General features: G+C 41.1%; 2 protein-coding genes and 1 long non-coding RNA gene across 3 annotated transcripts in view; 2 read left to right on the top strand and 1 right to left on the bottom strand.

Moving 5' to 3' along the window:
- Positions 1-20,548, top strand: part of LOC107161000 (serpin B9-like) — a 153,991-nt gene that overhangs the window by 79,119 nt on the left and 54,324 nt on the right. The gene's annotated exons all lie outside the window — the stretch shown is intronic.
- LOC125615728 lies at positions 1,407-4,083 on the bottom strand. The gene is made up of 2 exons (XR_007346313.1): positions 3,662-4,083; positions 1,407-1,759 (listed from the first exon to the last, which is right to left on the bottom strand). It is a non-coding gene; the product is annotated as an uncharacterized LOC125615728 (long non-coding RNA).
- Positions 1,591-12,812, top strand: LOC107160994 (serpin B6-like). The gene is made up of 6 exons (XM_015507549.2): positions 1,591-1,755; positions 3,658-3,810; positions 6,678-6,795; positions 8,155-8,297; positions 11,910-12,065; positions 12,393-12,812. Exons 1-6 carry the CDS (start codon positions 1,591-1,593, stop codon positions 12,795-12,797), a joined length of 1,140 nt encoding a protein of 379 aa, XP_015363035.1. The 3' UTR covers positions 12,798-12,812.

The following is a 20,548-nucleotide window of genomic DNA, read 5'->3' as shown; positions in this document are numbered from 1 at the left end:
CCCCCCCCCCCCCTTTTATAAACTACATGTGACTACATGATTACATTTGGGCGCCACCTGAATGGTCCATGATATTCTTTCCATCAGAAGATTCTTAATCACAGCTGCAAAGTCTCTTTTGTCATATGAGGGAATTTTCCAGGGATTAGGACCTAGATGTGTTTGGGGACCTTGTTCTATGGACCACAGCTATATGAATGGGATGTTATACAAAGGGATGCTTCATGTTCTTGTCACAGTCCCTTATATAGGTACACCTTCCCACTCCTGTGTACTCTGAAACACTCATTTCCTCCTTGTTCTCGGGGTTTACACCCGCTGCTCAGGGGAATCATGGGGACTGTTTGAGAACATTAGCATTCTCCAGCTGGGGAAATGAGTTTGGTAAACATCTGTGAACCGTGTTGGAACAGACAGGTCCTGTGCCCACAGTGCACCTGGCCTGCTCCAGTGCATGTGCAGACTTCCTGGCTGATTGAGCCCTTTCTTTCCTCTTGTCCTCTTGCCTGATTCCTTCCAGGCTCTTCCTGAAGTTCATGACTTCTCCAAGTGTATTGGAAAGACTCAGTCTGACTGCTCCTCAGCTGCAATCAATTCACCTTGGTGAACTTCCTGATCCCTGTTGAAAATGGAAAATTGTGAATAGGGATCACTGAAGTCCTGCTGCGCTATATAACATTTTGTGATTCTGTGATTCCAACTGGCCTAAAGACACCTGCACCCCACTCACTTCTGACTGGTTAACTGTGTTCCTGCCCTTGACCTTGCCAGGGCTGCCAGGGCATTGCCAAATGTGCTTCTGGAACAGCTCCAGACTCCCCTGAGCTCTGAGTGTGTGGAGGTGGACATGGGCAGGCACCACTGACCAGAGATGAGGAAGAGTTGTGAGCACATGGGCCAAGGGCCCTTGCCTGTGACAGCAGAGGCCCTTAACATGACCTTAGATTTGGGCTTTGTCACATGCATAGGTTCCCTAGAAGAATTGAGGATTAAATGGTGCCCTGCTGAGCATACCTGAGCGAGCACCCTCATCTGTTGGGGGAGACGGGTGGGTATTTGATTCAGAGGAGAGAAAGGTCTCAAGTGGCTTTACCTCCCAAATTTATTTTAAGGCTTCAGTTACCCTAAAATGGGGAACTTCCCCACATCATAAAGACTGAATATATTGTCTTTGTAACCTTTGTGAGTGAATTTGTAATTTTAAATGATTTTCAAATTAAATGATACAATAAGCTCTTATAACACACCAAAGAATACAGACGTGGAAGCCAAAGTCAATCACCCTTTCTCTTACCCTATCCAGGAGGTGCATGTGTCCCGCCCACACTTTGCCCATGCACACAAAGAAGTGTGCAGATACAGGTCTTCACACAACAGGATCATAGTATTAAATTTTACTCTTCTTCTTCATTTAATATTAGGACATAAAATAATCTTGAGACCCCCCAAAGACCTTCAGAGTTCTGTGTGCATCTGTTTGCTTATTGCACCACGGCAGCAGTGGAGTTAACGGGAGGGAAAGTGCAGTTGACCTGTGAGCCTGGGTTCATGTGATACTGATCTGAAATCCATTGTTCCAGGCTCGCCATCATGGATCCTCTGTTGGAAGCAAACGGCACCTTTGCCTTAAACCTTCTGAAAACGCTGGGTGAAGACAGTTCAAGAAATGTGTTTTACTCACCCATCAGCATCTCCTCGGCCCTGGCCATGGTCCTCATGGGGGCAAAGGGAACCACCGCAGTCCAGATGGCTCAGGTACCTGGTGTCCTTTGGGAGTAATAGTAAATGCTGGTAGTTGTCAGTTCAAATCCCAAAGGGATTGCTGTGGATGGACATCAGAGGGTATCAGAGGGGTGTGGATGGAGAGTTGACAAGAAGCACATGCTACCCCTGCTGAGCACCCCTGTGAGCACATTGCAGTCCCTGAACTGTAGCAATTTCCAAATCCAGCCAGGTGTGTGTGCCAGGCTCCTCTGCCCTCAGGGTGGGAATATCCTTGATTGGCTCCACCTGTGTTTCCTGGGAAGCATTCCTTGTCCTCCACATGTCAGGCCATGGCACTCCCCTGTACATTCTGGACTTAGCGCTTGGCAACTCCCATCCTTTTCCAGAAGAAATGGGTCATGTTTCATGTTTATTTCTCTCAGCCTTTCTCCTGCCAAAAGAGAGTTGGGGACCCAAGGGTACCCCTTCACTTTGAACTGTCTCATGTTTTAGTTTCAATATTTCATAATTCCTTTAAAACCATTGTAGGATTTCTGTGTTTCAAGTTATAGCCTGCTGCACTGGACCAAGCCACATGCAGAAGCTTATTTGAGCAAGACTGTGTCAGGTTGGAAGTAAGGGTGCTGTGGGGCAATGTCCTTGAGTTGCTAAGAAGCCCCGTTGTCTACAGGTCTATGAGATGCTGCCTTTTTTGTCCCAAGGTTTTTACAAAGTGGATCTTGACCTTGCTCCTGAGGCCATGGATTGGAGCTCTACCTTGAGGCCATTTCTTAGGTTGAGAATTATGTTGTCAACTGGAGAGGAGAAGAGATAAGAAACACCTTTATGTTCTACTCATTAAGAACTGGGTTAGAAATAGTTCCTTTAAATTCTGCTTGAAAATGCATTAATTCTTTCTTTAGATCATCTCTCTCTTCCCACACTCTAAGTTAGGCAGCTAAAAGGAAGATACACACTTCCCGCACATCTTAGGCAGATGTGGGAGTTGGGAAAGCATCCTATCTTACCTCTTGCTACAGGTGAACATCTGCACTTCTCTGGCCAGTGCCTACCTTATCACCTACCTTACCTCTTTTTGCAGACTATGGTAGTAATTTCATCCCTGTCCTTCCAGCCTCTGTCAACTGCCCATGTCCAAAGCCAGCATCAAGTGGTTTATTTTTGTTATGACGGAACACTTCTGCATTGCTGCACATGTTATCTATTGCTGCAAAACAAACCATCCCCCAACTTAGTGGCTTGAAATAATAATGGTGGATTATTTCTCAGATCCAGTGGCCTCAGAGGCAGTTCTTATGCTCTCCGTGATGACAGCTGGGGCCATTCATGCTACTGTTTAAATAGACAGCTGGATTGCAGGGTCCAAGGAGGTTTTCTCTCACATGTGGGGTCTTGGTGATGGGTATTGGCTGGGGCTTTGGGTCTCTTCCCAGTAACTCAGCCTATGTGGTAGCAAATCCTCCAGGGGGATTCCTTGGACTTTCTTCCATCATGACAGTGGGTGCAAGAGAGTGAATGTGACAGCTACAAAGCTTTTTAAGGCTCAGGCCTGGACAGTATTGCTTGTGCTGAATTCTGTTGGTCAGAGCCTTCACAGACCTAAAGGCAGGGAGAGACTGCACCTTACAATTTTCTGGAGCATCCTGTGTTTGCAGAGATGGGAGGTCTAGTAGTACCTCTGTCTCCAGCTAGGCTCTAGATACAAAGAGCCTGGGTTGTGGAGAGACATTTATCCTCAGAACAATACTGACAGGGTACAGAAAGGGATCCTGGGAGGGACACTGGAGAGTGAGCTTTCAAGATACTTTTTGTCTCTAGTTGGATGGTGGTTTGAATCTGCACAGTTCTTAGGCCAAGTTTAGTATAGTTTGCTTGTTCCCTGTAGTCAGGGCCTACTGCAATGGTGTATTTTAGTTGTGTTTCTGATTTCAGGTACTTTCTTTAAATAAAAGCAGCAGCAGTGGAGGTGGAGATGTCCACAGGGGCTTCCAGTCCCTTCTCACTGAAGTGAACAAGACGAACACATGGTACTTGCTTAGAACAGCCAACAGGCTTTTTGGAGAAAAGTCTTATGATTTCCTCTCAGTAAGTCATACTCGCTGCTTTTGTTGAAGCAAGGTGGTGGGGAGGAGGGGAACTCGTGGTGCAGCTGAAAGAGCCTGGGCTGTGAATTTACTCAGGTTTCTGGTTACTCATGTATTTGTTCACACCTTTTCATTTAAAAAATCACAAAACTACTCAAGTCACAGGTGAGTACATTTTTGTGCAGAATGCAATAGGGCCAGCAAAGAGCCACATCAATCTCTTTCCCACAACCCATCATCCCTCCCAGAATAAGAGCTTTCATAGATTTGACATGTGTCCTCCTGCACATCTTGTTTTGTAGTAATTTTCTCTGCATTATGCCTTTATCCAAAACACGTTGTTTTGAAATACATTTCTCTTGTTCTTCCCATCTCAGTGTATGTGGATCTACTTCAGTGTTGTTATCATGATCATCATCATCACCATTATGTGGCACTGGGGATTGAATCCAGGACCTCAAATATAAATAAGCATGAGCTCTACCACTGAGTGCTTCCCCAGCCCTAGATCACTATTATGAACCATCATCTGATAATTCTAAGTTGGACACATTGTAACATAGAAGGATATTTGCTCATGGATGGGCTTTAGGTCATACCCAGTCTGGGCTGTTACAGACAGTGTTATTTACTGTGACTTTTGTGCGTGCGTGTGTGTGTGTGTGTGTGTGTGCTGCTCCCAGGTAGATTTGTGGAGAGAGGAAGGAAATAGAGCTTTGAAATTTTAATATATAATATATTATTCAATGTCTCTCCAAAGTGATGTATCTGTTCCTTTCAGGGATATAAGCACAATGTTGGTTTCCATCTACCATGATCAACACTGCATGTAGCTTTTGAATCTTGATTACTTATGAGATTGAATTTAAGCTCTTTGAGCATGGACAATCTGAGTATCCATAATCCCAAAATCCACAATTAGAAAGTGCCAAAATGTAAAATATTTCAGCACATGTACATTTTGGAATATTCAACCTGTATATGTTTTCTCTATGTTGTTTATTTACATATTCTGTGCACATTTTTCTCTTGATCTGTATTCCCTTTTCTTATTGATTTATAAGAGTTTTTGTATGTGTGAGATTTCACATCTTTTCTATGATTTTTTTTCTCATTTTTGAAACGTGTTTTAAACTACATTAATTGTTTTAAAAGGAAGTGATATAAAATGAACATAAACAAGCATAGGTTCAAATATTGATAACAACTATATATCATAGTATGATTTTTTATAATCTGTTTTACTTATTTAATTAGTATTAGCTACTTTATAGGTATCATCACTCTCTTTAAGCCTTTTATATGAACAGAAATTCCAACACACTCACATGATTGGCTGATTTAATTTTCTTTCATTTTTTTGGGTGGATATTTTAAGAAAACTAATGATATTTAAAAATTTATATTAGTATACAAAATAAGGATATTAGAAATATTTGTCATTCATTATTTTAAACTTCCAAAAATTGAATACCAACCATGATGTAAAATTACATATTCCTTGAGTTTGATTATTCATTGTTTGTATAATAGTAACTTGAATAGCAGGTAGTTATTTCCTAGGGTGATTAAAAGTTATAAAAATCACCCACAAGTGTGGCAAGTTATCAATATTTGAGTGGCCAGTTTGCTTTCAGACTATTTTCTTAGATTGAAAGATTTAAAAATTTTCAGAAACAGGACAGTGAAATTGGTAAAGCAAGAACTATGTGAGAATGAAATGGAATGATACAGGAAGTTCTCCTTTTAAATTCCCACAATATGTTGAGAATTCAGTAACATTGGATAAAGTAGTAATAATGAAAGTAATTCAGCTGGGCCTCAAAGTAACTCTGGGAGCTTTATACAGCCAGTGCCGTCCCATTTATGGGGCAAACGAAGAGGCAGAGACACTAATTAACCTTTTTAAGGCCACCCAGCTAATAAATCAAAGAACTTGTGTTCCTAACACCTGTGTCTGTGCAATACTGAAGGAGAAATGTGAAATCTTTCCTTATAAATAAATAGAAATCAAATATGGAGCCATAAACTGTTCAAAAGGAAGATTAGGAAATAATTTCATAGTGCATTGCCAATGTAATGGGTTGTAAGCACACTCATATTCCACAAATTTTCTATTTTAACATGGTAGAATGTATGTGTTCATCAATGTCATTATTATTTCATAGGATATGTTAGTAAAACCCTTTGAACTTCTTTTTCCTTTCGTTTTTGTGATGCTGAGGATTGAACCAAGGGCTTTTCCCATGCTGAGCAAATGCTTTACCACTGAGCCGAATCATAGCCCTGGTCATTTTTTTGAGAATTGCTTACTACCCCAAACTGAGATGTTCAGCAGCACTGGCAATCTCTAGACACATGTAATTAATCAAAATAAAATAAAAGAGAATATTCAGTTCTGCAGCTGCACTGACATGATCTCAGATGCTCTGTAGTCACCTGTGATACCATTTTTGATGGTGCTCATTTTTCTGTTATCACAGGAAGTTGTGGTGGCAGGATAGTGCAGAATGGCTCATTTTCCTATGTTCTTCTTTCTGTGTTCAGTGTCCCTTATTCCAGAGTGCAGAGGAGTGCTAGCTCTTGCTGGATTAACTTTCTCTCCACAGTTATTGCAGCTCAGCTTCCTCCCAGTTACCTCTTGAGGCTCAGCAGCTCCCATAAAGATCCAGCCATTCATGAAATTTATTTGGTACTCAGGACATTAAAGATGGCCCAAAACTGAGAAGGTGAATTTTAGGTTCATTCTACGTATTAATTTGTAAATTATCTCTAAATCAGCATATTATTGAGTTTCTGCTTTGGTAGATTAATGAAGTACACTTGTTAATTACTTAGGAACCGTGCAATTATGTTGTTCTGCCTTAGTCTTTTAAAGATTCCTGCCAGAAATTCTACCAAGCAGAGATGGAAGAGCTTGACTTTCTGAATGCTACAGAGGAGTCCAGAAAACACGTAAACACCTGGGTAGCTAAAAAGACAGAAGGTAAAAACATAGTTTTTATTTGTTGTTTCTGTTGATGGTGGGGTTGTAGTTGCTTTGTTAGTTCCTTTGTTTGCAGTGCGGGGGATCCAACCCAGGGCCTTGGGCATGCTGAGCAGATGCTCTACCGCTGAGCTACAGTCCCAGCCTGTTGTTCTGTTTTTAATAGTATTTACATCAGTCTTATTGTCAGTTCCTTCATAAAATTGTCATATATGAACAGGAATGATGTTTTTGTTCTCAAATAATTGCAGGCTTTAAAAATCTGCTTCTGAAATACTGTCAGTGGATGACATTTTCTCTAGGTCTTCCCTGCTCTTCTCAGTGTATCCATGATGTTTCCCCTAGTCAGCACCCCTCTTCCAGAACAATCCACACTGTAATGTCTTTGCTGTTGTTTGGTCTTTCTTTTCACCAATCGAATAAAGAAAAATTCACCTGACAGGTCCCAGCTGTGTCCTCTCCAGTGTGAGCTCATGCACCCCAGTTTTCATGCATTGTTGCAAGTTGCTTGGTGGTATCCTCATGGACCTGTGGTTTTTAATGTAAACAGTGTGCTTTGTTTTTTCTTTCTTTTTTTTTTTTTTCAATTTTGGTACCAGGGATTCAAATCAGAGGGACTTATATAGCAAGCCACATCCTTAAATAATGTAATGGGATATTTGTCCTAAATAAATATTTTATTTAGAGACAAGGTCTTGTGAAGATGCTTAGGGCCTCAGTTGCTAAGGCTGACTTAGAATTTACAATCCTCCTGCCTCAGTCTCCCAAGCCTCTGTGATTACAGGCATGTACCACCATGTCTGGCTAAACCATGCTTTACATTTATAAAGAGCATCTTTTTAAAATCTTAAATATTTTTAGCTGATAATAACAAAATCATGTATATTGTACAAAAATAATATTGTTCGATATGCTGGACTAGAAATAATAACAAAACTATACATGATGCTCCAATGCATATATATTGTGTGTACTGTTTAAATCAGGGTGAACATATCAGCACCTCAAACATTTAAGTTTAAATTTATAATCACTCCTTGTAACAGTATTTTAAGTTCTTTAGTTTGTAGGCACCAATCATTTCTTTTTATCTCTTGTGGTATGAATTCACTTACTAATATCTACTTTTTCCTTTTACGTTTTATTCAAATGATGGTATTTTTCTTCCTAGAACATGTATTTCAATGCCAGGGATATTGCTTTGTTTTGATGACAAATATCTATTTATATTATTTGGGGAATATGTGATCCTTTATCTCTGTGCTTGACCATTTGAGGAGGTGGGCCCTTCTCCGTATCATCACTGATGCACCCATCAGCAAACTCTTAGCTAACTGGTTCTTTAATTTTTCCTTTCAGATAAAATTACAGAGTTGCTGTCTCCAGGTTCATTGAATAAAAACACTAAACTGGTTCTCGTGAATGCCATCTACTTCAAAGGAAACTGGGATAAAAAGTTTGACAAAAAGCTCACCAAGGAGAGACCATTTAAAGTCAGCAAGGTGAATGTTGCATAGTAACAAAGGAGATTCCCAGACACAGGGCCTGTGTTTGCGGTGGTTTCTAGATCATGAAGGCCACCACATGCAGCCTATGCCTTTCATGGCGTAGGACAGCCCTGCAGCAAGGAATCCCCATGCCTTGGGGCCTTTCTCTCATGAGCTTCCTCCTTTTGTATGTCACCAAGGGTTCTGTCCGGAGGACCTGCCTTACTATCACCTGCCCTACTTTCTCTGGTGTGTTAATCTACAGGGCAAATCTGATGGTGTAGCTCTCAGGCTAACTTTAGTTCTTTCTTGGCTTCTCATAACTTTTCAGATAAAGGTCAAACTCCAAATTTGGTGTCTGAGGGTCCTCGCGGACCTGGATCCCCCCCATTCTCTTCAGTACCTTCACACTCCTTTCTTAACTGCTGTGTCCCTTCTGGAAGCCCCACCTGGTATCTGCCCCTGTATCTAAGCTGTCACTATGCCCCCTGCTGGTCTGTACAAGACATAGCAGTGGTTGAAGGACTTTTCACTTTTGTTGAAAAGTGTTTGACCTGTATGTAGCTGGAAGTTATCCAGTAGTTATGATAACTGGTGCTCAGGAAATACTGAACCAATCACTGATCTTCAGTCTTCTTTTGTTTGTAAGGATAACACCAGTACATATTTTTGTTTAAAAACAAGCAAAAGGATACATACACAGAATTAGACCCTTGAGTTTAACCACCTTCAGCTTGGAAGGTGTTTGCTGATGGCCTGGTGTCTTTCTCTCACAGAATCCATTTTTTAAAAAGACTTTTTAATTATAGAGATTTTTTTTTGACATGCTGCAAAGCACACAGGGTGGACTAATGTGTTCTTGATCACTGACCGTTCCTCATCCACTTGGATCTGAACCTTCAGTTTTTCAAGACATACATTTTGTGTTGAGATTTATTCTGAAATGAACTGTCCTTTCCACAAATATGATTTTTTTTCTCCTTGAAATTCATCTTTAACAAGATGTATGTTAGGGCTTCATTCAACTGTAAGCAACGGAAACCCCAGATCTCTGCAGTTTAGCTCACAGCTCATCTCACCACCCAGGAGGCCCTGAGGGGAGGAGAACCCAGGGCTGATGTGGCACTGGGGTGAGGCTCTTGGGAACCAGCTCTCCCTGCTCTGCCACCTCAGCCTGTGGCCTCTTCCTCGTGCTCACAGGAGGGCTCAGATACTGCCTCCACTGTCCAGGCAGGATGGAGCAGGAAGGACAGATGATGGAGAGCAAAAGGCCTTCTTTGGAGGTTCTGCCATTGTATTCAGAGGGAAACCAGAACTGCTCTCACGTGGCTTCTGCTCGATACAGAGCAGTGAAGCAGTTTACCTTGCTTTCTGCAGTAGAGGGAGAGGGTGGAGCTGCAGCAGGGGTTGACTGTACCAGCCCACGGAGTGTGTGGCAGGGGTGTCTCCAGGGGCATGGATTTTGAGTTGATAAGGATTTTCATTTGGATTCCTCATTTCTAAAGGAGATTAAGCTTACTAACATAATTATATATTTAGTGAGTCATTAAATTACCAAGATTGGATTCTTTTCTATTATAAGATTGGAGACCTTGGGTCCTGGAGGGGAATGCGGAGAAATTGAATAAGGTGGGGTCAGCACCCTGAGGCCTGTGGGCCAAAGCCGGCCCATATCAAGTTTATCAGATAAAGTTTTGTTGGTGCACACACATACTTATTTGTTTATATGTATCACAACAGTAGAATAGAGTAGTTATGATAGGAATTGTCTGTAGCACAAACGCCACAATATTTACTGTCCGCCCATTTATGGAAAAAGTGTGCCAAGTTCTGGCCAAGGACATGTCTGAGGAGCCAAGGGCAGGTGACTGTTGTGGCTGAGGTCTAGTTCAGGCAAGCTCGACAAGGTGGAGACAGAAAGTGACAACAGATATGTCTTTGGTTTACTCCATTTGATCTGGAATGATGTGCTGTGCCAGAGAACTAGGGAGCTCCCTCAGCTGTGCCTGTTGCATGGAATTAAAAAAATTTCAGAGTATCTGCTGGTATCAAACTGTGGAGTACTTATGAATTAAGCAGCATTGTAGGGTAGGATGTGGTCACTGTCCTCTGTCTTTTTCTCATGGTCTGAGGATGGCCCTTTGCTATTTCTGCTCATCAGTTTTTTATTCCTTTATTCAGCTGATGTTAATTGAGTGCCTACTGTGTGCCAGGTATTGACTAGCTGAACATGTCTGCCCCATGAAACTTACATTTTCTTGAGTGAAAGACCAGAATCTTAAATAAGACATTAGTAGTTATTAGGCAGTGGTAAGTGCTGCAGATACACAAAGGAAGCAAACAGGAAGCTGTGGTTGGGGGTACAGTTGCAGGTCAGGTCTATCAAGGAAGCATTCACTGAGAGGGTGATACTTGAGTAAAGACCAGGAAGAGGCAAAGGCTACACTCTCTGGGTTGTAGGGATGAGTGGACAGAGGAGGGATAGAATGACCCTGATTTTCTATAGAGACCCCTGTGAGTGTAGGAACCAGCAGAGGGAGAGTAGTAGGAGGTGAGGAGAGACAAGGAATGGGAGATGAGCTGTTGTTGTGATTATAGGATGTACTGAGCACTTCAGATCTTGCTCCTAGGAGAGGGGGTGTCATGGAAGGGTGTCCAGTCATAGGGGTGTGATCTGACTTACATTTCACTGGGATCCCTCTGAGGTCATCTCTGTATTCCAGGGATAGGGTGATGGCAGTGGAAGAAAGAACAACAGATGAGGTTTTGGTTGTATTTCAAAGGTAGAGCCACCATAATTTGCTAAGGAGTGAGATGCAGAGTGTAAGAGAAAGACATGAGCAAGGACACACCATGGCTTTTGACAACTGGATGCACGGTGTCACTGCCCACTGTGATGAGCAGAGGTGTAGGTGGAGCAGGAAGGGGATATAAGGAGCCCACAGTCATGTGTGACACTAGGACTTTCTTTTGGTCTAAGTGTGGGTGTCAAGCAGCCAGTATAACACATGAGCCTGGAGTCCAGGGGAGAGGTCCCAGCTAGAACTGTAAATTTGTGGATTAAGTTCAAAGTCATGAGACTAGGTGAAGTCACCAAGAAACATGTTGGGTGTGAGTGTGGGCACCTTGGTGTTGGGAGGTTTGTTAGCATTCTCTCAGTGTGCCAAATAATGAGATAATCCACTTAAAAAGGGACAGATTCATCTGAGCTCAAAATTTAAGTTTCCCATCCATGATGAGGCAGACCCTTTGCTCTTAGGCATGGGGGTGGTGGATGGCAAAGTTGGGAGCAGTTGATCAAGAAAAACTGGTCAGCTCAGTCAGGAAATGAAGGAGAGAGGAAGGGCTTGGGTCTCAGAGTCCCCTCCAAGGACTTGCCTGAATGACCTAACTTCTACTAGGCCCCACCTCCCAATAGCTCCACACTGTAGATAAAACCTTTAACACACTGGCCTCTGGGGACACTTGGTGTCTAACCATAACAGGGGTTTAGGAGGAACCTCATTGCCGTGTTCTAGAAGCTGGGTCAAGAGTGTTCCTGCGGCCCACAGGGGCTACCTCTGTGGAGTTAGTCCACTGTGCCAGCTGGGTCATGTTTCTACTTAACAGTTGTCCACTTCCTTACAGAATGAGGAGAAGCCTGTGCAAATGATGTTTAAGGAGTCTACTTTTAAAATGACCTATATACGGGAAATATGCACCAAGATTCTGGTCCTTCCCTATGTCAGCGAGGAGCTGAATATGATCATCATGCTGCCCGATGAGCACATTGACTTGAAAACGGTAAGGAGCACTAAGCCATAACGAGGCCGTGATGGCAGGGGAAGGGCATTGGGTTTCTGGTGTAGCTGCTTTCCCCCGTTCCCAGTTAGCTTTTTATTTTATTTTATTTTTTGTGTCTGTCCTGGGGATGGAACCCAGGGCCTTGCAGATACTAGGAAAGCTCTCCTGCTGAGCTGTCCCTGAGCTCTGTCTAGTTACCTTGGTTACCACTAGCACCACCTCTGGCCATGGTGAGGCTTGCAATCACAATGTGGAGCATCTCCATTATCGCACGTGGCCCTGTGTGACAGCATGTGCTCTGTCTTGACATGTTCAACTCCCTTCTAGGTGGAGAAGGAACTTACTTATGAGAAATACATAGAGTGGACCAACCCAGACCTGATGGACGAAGAGGAGGTGGAGGTTTTCCTCCCTCGGTTTAAGCTCCAGGAAAATTATGATTTGGAGGAAGTCCTTCGCAGCCTGGGCATGACTGATGCCTTCGATGAGGCCAGAGCAGACTTTTCTGGAATGTCATCCAGGAAAGACCTGTATCTGTCCAAGGTCGTGCACAAGTCCTTTGTGGAGGTCAATGAGGAGGGTACTGAAGCTGCAGCCGCCACTGCCGCTATCATGATGATGAGGTGCATAAGGTTCACTGCGCGCTTCTGCGCAGACCACCCCTTCCTCTTCTTCATCCAGCACAGCAGGACCAGAGGGATTCTGTTCTGCGGCCGAGTTTCTTCTCCGTGAGGAAACAGTCATCCCTGGGTGNCTGTGATAGTAGGAGCAAATGTGACTCCATTTTGTTTTATGACTTCATCCTGTAAAACAACCATGCCAAGTAGAAGAGTCATGACTGGGGCAAGATGTTCTTTTCCTTTTGCTATAGAAACCTTTAAGAACACAGAACTACCTAATGGGGTATTGTTTCTGTAACTAGGGTAACGGGGCTCTGTTTCTGTAACTGGGGTGACTGGGCTAACTGTGATTGGTTAGGCTTCCCTCCACTTGACTGCACTGTCCTGCTTCTGTAACCTGGCTTCCTTGCATTGGCTAGACCCCCTGAACATCCCTTTTGCGGTTTTCAGGCTTATAAGGAGTGCCCTTGCAATTGTTCGGGGCTGATCAGGGGAACAGCTTTATGTTCTGGTCAGCTGCCACCGGTGTGCTTCAATAAAGGCTTGATTCGATTATACTGAGTGGTCTGAAAGTCAGTTTATGAAACCCTGGGACAAAGCCTGAACTATAACATTTGGGGGCTTTCCCTGGATCCATTTCTTCCCTACCCTCACGCCAAATTTGCCTCCAACGATGGGCTTTTGGACCTTGTCCCCAGAGTAGGGAGTAGAGGGGAGCTCCTGAGAGACGTTCCTCAGCCTCACTCCAAGGACGACTCCAATCGTCCTAGGATGCTCTGAAAAGCCTCCTGCCGGCTGTCAGTTCAGGTGAGTGGACTCTTCTGGGGGGGGGGAACGTCAGATTGGACGCAGTCGCTTACACCTTCCCCTGGACAGGACGAGACGTTGTTACTGTCTCCCTGTGAGACCTCATCTGTCTGTATCTGGGGCCCACTGGAGGTCTCCCTGGGAGGCCTCATCTGTCTGGGGGCAGGACAAGACTTCGTCTCTGCCCCATTAGAGGTCTCTCTGGGTAACCTCAGCGATTGTTGCTTGTCCTGTGTCTGTTCTGCTGTTTGTCATTTCTCCAGTGTATTCTGCTGTTGGTCACTTGTCCAGTGTCTGTTTGCCAGTCGTTTGTTCTGTTTGAGGGGGTCTCTGCCCCATTAGAGGTCTCCCTGTGTGATCTCAGCGATTGTTGCTTGTCCTGTGTCTGTTCTGCTGTTTGTCGTTTCTCCAGCTGCCGCAGTCCGGCTGCAGCAAAATAACCAGGGGGGTGACGAATAACTTGTGTACCTTGATACAGCAGGAGAGGGAGCCGTTTATTGCAGGACAGGAGCGGTATTTATACATTCCACACAGCTTATCTAATTAGCATAAACTAGATACATCAGTCAACCAATAAGGAATCTCCACACTTAATGGCTTGCTGGCTCCACCTCACAAACCACTCCCTCTGGCATTTTGCCAGGCGCCATCCAGACTTGTTTACAGACTCTAAAACATCCAGCATCTTCTTGTTGTTTGTCATTTGTCCTGTGTCTGTTCACCAGCCGTTTGTCCTGTTCTTCTATCCAAGTGTTGTGCGTGGGGCCCTTTTCTTGTTCTCATAACTGCTCTTCTTTCATCAGGACTCCTTCGCTCCACCAACATCAGAGACAAGGAAGCGCTACCTGGACTCCTATAACTTGTTTTCTTAACAATTTTCAGGACTTTGTCTGTTGGTTTGTTTTTGTTTGTTCCCTTTGTGTTCTGTGTTAATTTCTACCTCAGTTTTTATCTAATGGAAAAAAATGGTTAAAACAGTTTTAACTGTGCTCACTAATGCCTGCATTAAAATGTAAAGTGCTGCCAACAGGACTAAAAAAATTGTCAATAGTAAAAGCTAAAGGTAAAAAGAAAAAGGCATTCTAGAGATTATCTTCATTTAGGAACTGGGCCAGGTGGCCAACTGGGTAAATCATGTCAGTTCCTATAGAGGACAAATTAAAACTAAAGCGTTTTATAAAATTATTATTCCTAAATTGTATAACAAAAAGCATTATTTTGTCTAGAAATTTGGCTTTTGTCTCTCAGTATTTGCAAGCATGAATAACTCCCAACTATTAAAAAATTGTCTAAAGATTTTTCAATGTCAGGCTAAAAGTTGGTGGCCGCTATCCAAAAAACCAGAAAAACCAGTTTAGAATGGGATCCCAACCTGGGGGACTCTCCCAAGGAGACCAGTGAAGCTGCATCTTTGAGAAGTTCCTCCAGGGAGAGATAAACCCCCCTCGTTTGTCTATGTTCCCTCAAATCTTTTCAGCTTTCATGAACAGGACCACCTCAAGGAAAAAAAAAAAAGGTCAGAAACTTTTAAAATTCGATATTTGTTAAACTCATAATTTTGATCCAATATGCCTAGGTTAATATGTTTTTCTGATTACACTCTGCTTTATTCTGAGGCCAGTTTACAAAGGCTAACTCTCAATCTAATAGGTTTTTAAAAAATAAGCTACAAGACTTTTGTTTGTCTGTTTTTTTTGTGTGGGTGCACCAGTGTACTATCTGTCTACATGTATGGCCATGTCTACATATATTTGGTACAAAAAATTGACATATGAACTCATAAATTAAAATTTTAAAAAATGGATCCAAATACTTTTGGTTAATATAAGTTAAAAGGTTCAATTCAAATTGAAAAAAATAAATAAAAGTACAAACATCTTTAAAGTTACTAATACACAGCTTTGTTTCTAGATGGTTAAACAGCTGTTAAAATGTTAATGTCTATAAAGTGTCTGATATCCTTGTTTCTAAGATTTTTATTCAACAACAACAACAAAATAAATTACTAATACTATTCAATGCACTTGTCTGATACCTAGTTTTTTTAAAAAAGATACGTAAATTTTATCTAAATATATATAAAATTAATCATGGATGTGTTTGTTAGAGACATCTAATTGGTTTACAAAGTTAAAATGCTGACTGTTAAACAATGTTGGTGTTTTCATAAATTGGTAAACTAAAAAAGAAATTTAAAATTATTTTGTGTTATTATAAAAACAAGGTTACTCTAAATTACAAAGTCCTAACAGGTATAATTCTACATACAAGGAGTCAAGAGGTTTCAACTGTATTTCAATTAAAGTACTGTAAGTAACAAATGTTTCATCTTATTAAAACAGATCAATTTATCTAAATTCAAAAATTTATAAGGGTTATTTCAAGATATAAATGAAGAAAAGATCAATGAGTTAAAAAAATATTAAAAAGTTCTAAATATAAAAATATATTTAATAAAAAACGTTTCCAGGTTAAAAGTCTTTGTGTGGTAAAGTGTAATTATAATACATTTAAGTAAACAACAAAAGGGTCTAATTAAGTAATATAAAGGTCTATAAATAAAAGACAAATATTAAAAGGTTTATATGTAACTAAGTTGGTTATATATGTAACACAATAGTTAAAACTATTCAATGTTGTTCCCTAAGGACTGAAATATTTATATGTTAAATTGACAAAAACTTCTAAAAATTTTAATTACATTATGTCTGTTAAGTTTTATCTCCTAGAACAAGTAATCTTGGAAAAATTAAGGTTTTTACATCTGTGGCTAAACAGCAACTGTTATTTTAAAGTATTGTCCTACATTACAAAGTCTAGATTTTCCTTTAAAAGCTAACCTTGGTTAATATAAAAACATCAATAAAAGTGTGGTACATTACTCTTCTTTACAGAGTAAATGTGTTCATATCTTTCAGGTAAACAAGTCTTTAAGGTAAAAGGTTTAAAGGAACATTTTATCAAGCTGGTATTTTCCAAACTAAAATTGTCTATAATGGTAATTTAAACTTATAAAGATAATAGATTTTATTGGGGATTTATTTATATTATTTGATGTTTTGTAACCAAATCTTATGTTACCTTTTACACTAAAATATAAAAATTTAAAGATATTTTTAAAAGTAATGAGAGCCTAACCTATTTAAAGATTAATATTATAAAACATTTTGCCACTTAACACATGGAAAAAAAATGTTAAGGGCTCTCATCTTTTCCTTAATTAATGTTTCAGATGTATGTCATATTGTGCTAGCTAACATTCATACAGAGTACGGAAACAATATATGTAAACTTTATAAAATGAGATCTAAAAAGAGAGACAAAAATCAGCTTTAGAACTAAAATACTTTGCCTAAGATTTGTAAAGAGCCCCACCTTACCTGAGATAAGGGTCTGCCTCCCACCTTACAGTATGTCAAAATAACTTTGAAGTAGGCCAGATTTCAGTTAATTTAAAGATATATTCAAAGATTAATTTTATTGAAAAGATTTCTGTGATCTCAAATAGGAAATATAATGTGTAACTCGGCCAAAGTTCAAAATTATATACAAGCTAAATATGTTTTTACTATTGTTAATTTCACTTTGTATTTTCATTATAACTAAAAACAAGTGACCACTACATTCAGAGCAACCAAGAGACCTTTACTGTGACAGTGTCTGATTAAAGAGAGAGAGAGAGAGAGAGAGAGAGAGAGAGAGAGAGAGGAAAATGAGAGAAAAAGGAGAGAGCTAGAGAGGAGGACCTGGCAAGAGAGAGTTTTTATAGCCAAAATCTAATGGGGTCTCTAGGTCTGCAAGCTGCCTTGTTGGTGTACAGTGATTGGATCACAGTAGATGCTAAGGTGTCATCTTCTGCCTTCAGGCAGATCTTCAGCATTACGTAAATTAATAAATAAAATAAGGATATTGTGTTATGTAAAAATTAATTGTAAAGTTATAAAGATTAAAGTTAAAGCCCAACATTCTTACTTTCAAACTGGTAAAACTGACTTGCTGGATGTTTAAGGCCAAATTTAAATATTAAAGTTAAAATAAAGGGGCCAAAAAAACCCAATATTTGGCTCTTGCCCTCTAAGTCAGCCTAAACTCAGGACAGGGGGAAAAGCTTTGCAACTCTGGGCCACATAACCTCCTGATAAGGGAAATTAATGAGACCCCTGGAGAACAGAAAGCCAATGAGTGTACATGTTGCAAAAGAGGAGGGTCATTTAAAAAGGAGACATGCCTGATACTTCCAAGGGAAGCCATCTGGTCAGCAAGACCTTGACCCATCCTAATGCAGATAACACTAACAGAGCTAAAATACTGCTCACAAGTTCCCTAAAAATGTCCTCCAAGGAAACTCAGCTGACTCTTACCAATAGATAGGAACAAGGTCAGTTTGACCAGCTTGGTCTTAAACACCTAGCAAAAACAGTTAAAAACAAAAACACAGCTATTCCTGGACATTTAAAAAGAAACAGCAGTTATTTCAATGTAACTTAAAATGTACACTAGCATCAACATCCCCCAAAATGAGTAAGACTGGAGACAACAGAAGAGAAATTCTTAAACAAAAATGCCTGATAACTATCAATAAAAAAAACTACCAGAAGTTTTTAGTCAGTTTAAGGCCTACAGATCTTCCTAACTTCCTAAACAGGTAGATATAATCAGTGTTTATTAATATAATTATCTAGCCCTAAGTAACAAAAGGATCTTTACTGAACACAGAGGTCATGCCAAAAAGATATTTTTACAAAAACCAGATGACATTAATTAATTTAACTAAATGTTGTGTCTACATTCCTGATAATTCTGACAATGTTAAAGATTTATGTTCCCTAAAAAGTGCCTTATTAGGCTTTGTTAGGCCTTGTTATGGGGATATTTTCTCAGGTCTTCTGCCTCCTGGTAAACAATTATTAATTTCTGTCATTTTCATGATATTCACAGACAGGTTCCAGATACTACAACTGCTATTTGTATTAATCTTATTTCAGCACTCATATCTTTTTGTTTCTCTCATAGAAGTGCCCACCCCAGGTGAATTTACATCCTGTTATTCCCGAGCCAGATTTTTACCATGGACTCCTTGACCCACTCAGTTTCTAAAAAGGGACTCCAAACTGCTTGCCCACTGCACATCACCCTCCTTTCAGCTGGAAGTAGCAAGAACAGTCATCACCCTTTTCCCTTAAGGCAGTTGGAGGTCCCTAATATTAGAGGAAAAATTACGGTCAATATAGATGTTCACCAATATGTCTAGCTCAGAATGATGTACCTGGGAAACTGCTCCCAAGATCACCCTGGGTGATCTCCCAGAAAGAGACACTTGCTTCCACAACCCAACTTATAAGTGGGACAACTCCCCGTTCACCAAAATTTGTGCTTCCTGGGTCCCACTTCAAATTCCTTGCCTATATCTCCAAACTGTCAAAACTCTGAACTATGTAACCTACTATTTTGATGGAGTAAAAGGAAAAGAATACCTGGACTTATTAAAAGGCCAGGGCCCACTGATTTACCAACATAGACTGGCTGCCCCCATTTTAGTTCCCCTCCTGGCTGGTTTGGGAAGTCCTTCAGCCATCAAATAGATATAAATTTAGAAAAACTAGAAAGGTCAATCTCCAAAGTAAAGATTTCACTAGACTCTCTGACAGAAATAGTCTTACAAAACAGATGAGGTCTAGATGGTCTCTTTCTGAAAAAAGGAGGACTTTGTATGGCTCCAGGAGAAACTTGTTTCTCTGCAAACCATTCTAGGATAATAAAGAACAGTTTGGCGCTTGTGAGAAACAGGTTAAAAGAAAGAGATGAAGCACTAGAAACTTCAGGCAATTGGTTCCAAAACCTATTCTCATGGTCCCCTTGGTTGGCTACCATCATTTCAGCCATAGTTAGGCCCCTAGTCCTTCTCCTGATTGGTATTACTGTAGGACCCTGCCTCTTAGGAAAGAATGTAGGTGAGGTCAGACTTGTGGTCTTGCGAGCCCAGTATAGTCCCTTAGACACAGAAGGATGGAAAAAAACTGAGGCCTAATGATGTGCAATATTGACATCAAACCTACTAAAACCAGTGGGGAATGTGATAGTAGGAGCAAATGTGGCTCCATTTTGTTTTATGACTTCATCCTGTAAAACAACCATGCCAAGTAGAAGAGTTATGACTGGGGCAAGATGTTCTTTTCCTTTTGCTATAGAAACCTTTAAGAACACAAAACTACCTAATGGGGCATTGTTTCTGTAACTAGGGTAACGGGGCTCTGTTTCTGTAACTGGGGTGACTGGGCTAACTGTGATTGGTTAGGCTTCCCTCCGCTTGACTGCACTGTCCCACTTCTATAACCTTGCTTGTATTGGCTAGACCCCCTGAGCATCCCTTTTGCGGTTTTCAAGCTTATAAGGAGTGCCCTTGCAATTGTTCAGGGCTGATCAGGTGAACAGCTTTATGTTCTGGTTAGTCACCACTGGTGTGCTTCAATAAAAGCTTGATTCGATTATATGTGGGTTGTCTGGAAGTCAGTTTATGAAACCCTGGGACAAAGCCTGAACTATAACAACTCCACGATGTGCTTGTGACCCAAGTGACCTTATGAGTGCAATGTAACAATTCAGAAATAAAGGGCCCATTTTGGAGTCCCATGTTCACTACTGTTTGCATGTGAGATGTTTTTCCAGGATCTGAAATTGCCCTTCTCTGTGGGTCTGTGGTCACGTTGGCTGCTGGGTTCATTCAACCTTGTTGGGGATCAGCTGTCACCTACCCCACTGCAGCTGGGAAGGACCCTGTGGCTTCACTGTGGGCAGATAACTGCCATCACCGTTGGCCCTTCTCCAGGTATAAGAAGATAAGTGGTGCTTCTCTCTTCTCCACTGTGGCACGAAAATCTCATCCCATTTTTAGTGGGAGTCTAGAGTAGAATGCAGAGCTGTGAGGAGGTGTGAGGGGTGAGGGCACATCTCAGGAACCTTCTGTGGGAAGCTCAAAAATTCTAAAATTTCTGTGAGCTTTCTGGAAGACTCCATGGAGGTGTGAGAGCGAGTAACTTGGGCCAGTGAGAAATCAGT

The sequence above is a fragment of the Marmota marmota genome, unplaced genomic scaffold (assembly GCF_001458135.2).
Source record: "Marmota marmota marmota unplaced genomic scaffold, marMar, whole genome shotgun sequence".
Taxonomy (NCBI): Eukaryota; Metazoa; Chordata; class Mammalia; order Rodentia; family Sciuridae; genus Marmota; species Marmota marmota.
This window is presented reverse-complemented; position numbering and strand designations above follow the sequence as displayed.

What these genes read in the sequence shown, in the direction of transcription:
- LOC107160994 (XM_015507549.2), top strand. Translation starts at nt 1,591, where the DNA reads ATGGATCCTCTGTTGGAAGCAAACGGCACCTTTGCCTTAAACCTTCTG. An exon ending in CCGCAGTCCAGATGGCTCAG is followed by an intron (nt 1,756 to 3,657) that starts GTACCTGGTGTC and finishes TTCTGATTTCAG; the next exon opens with GTACTTTCTTTAAATAAAAG. An exon ending in AGTCTTATGATTTCCTCTCA is followed by an intron (nt 3,811 to 6,677) that starts GTAAGTCATACT and finishes GTTCTGCCTTAG; the next exon opens with TCTTTTAAAGATTCCTGCCA.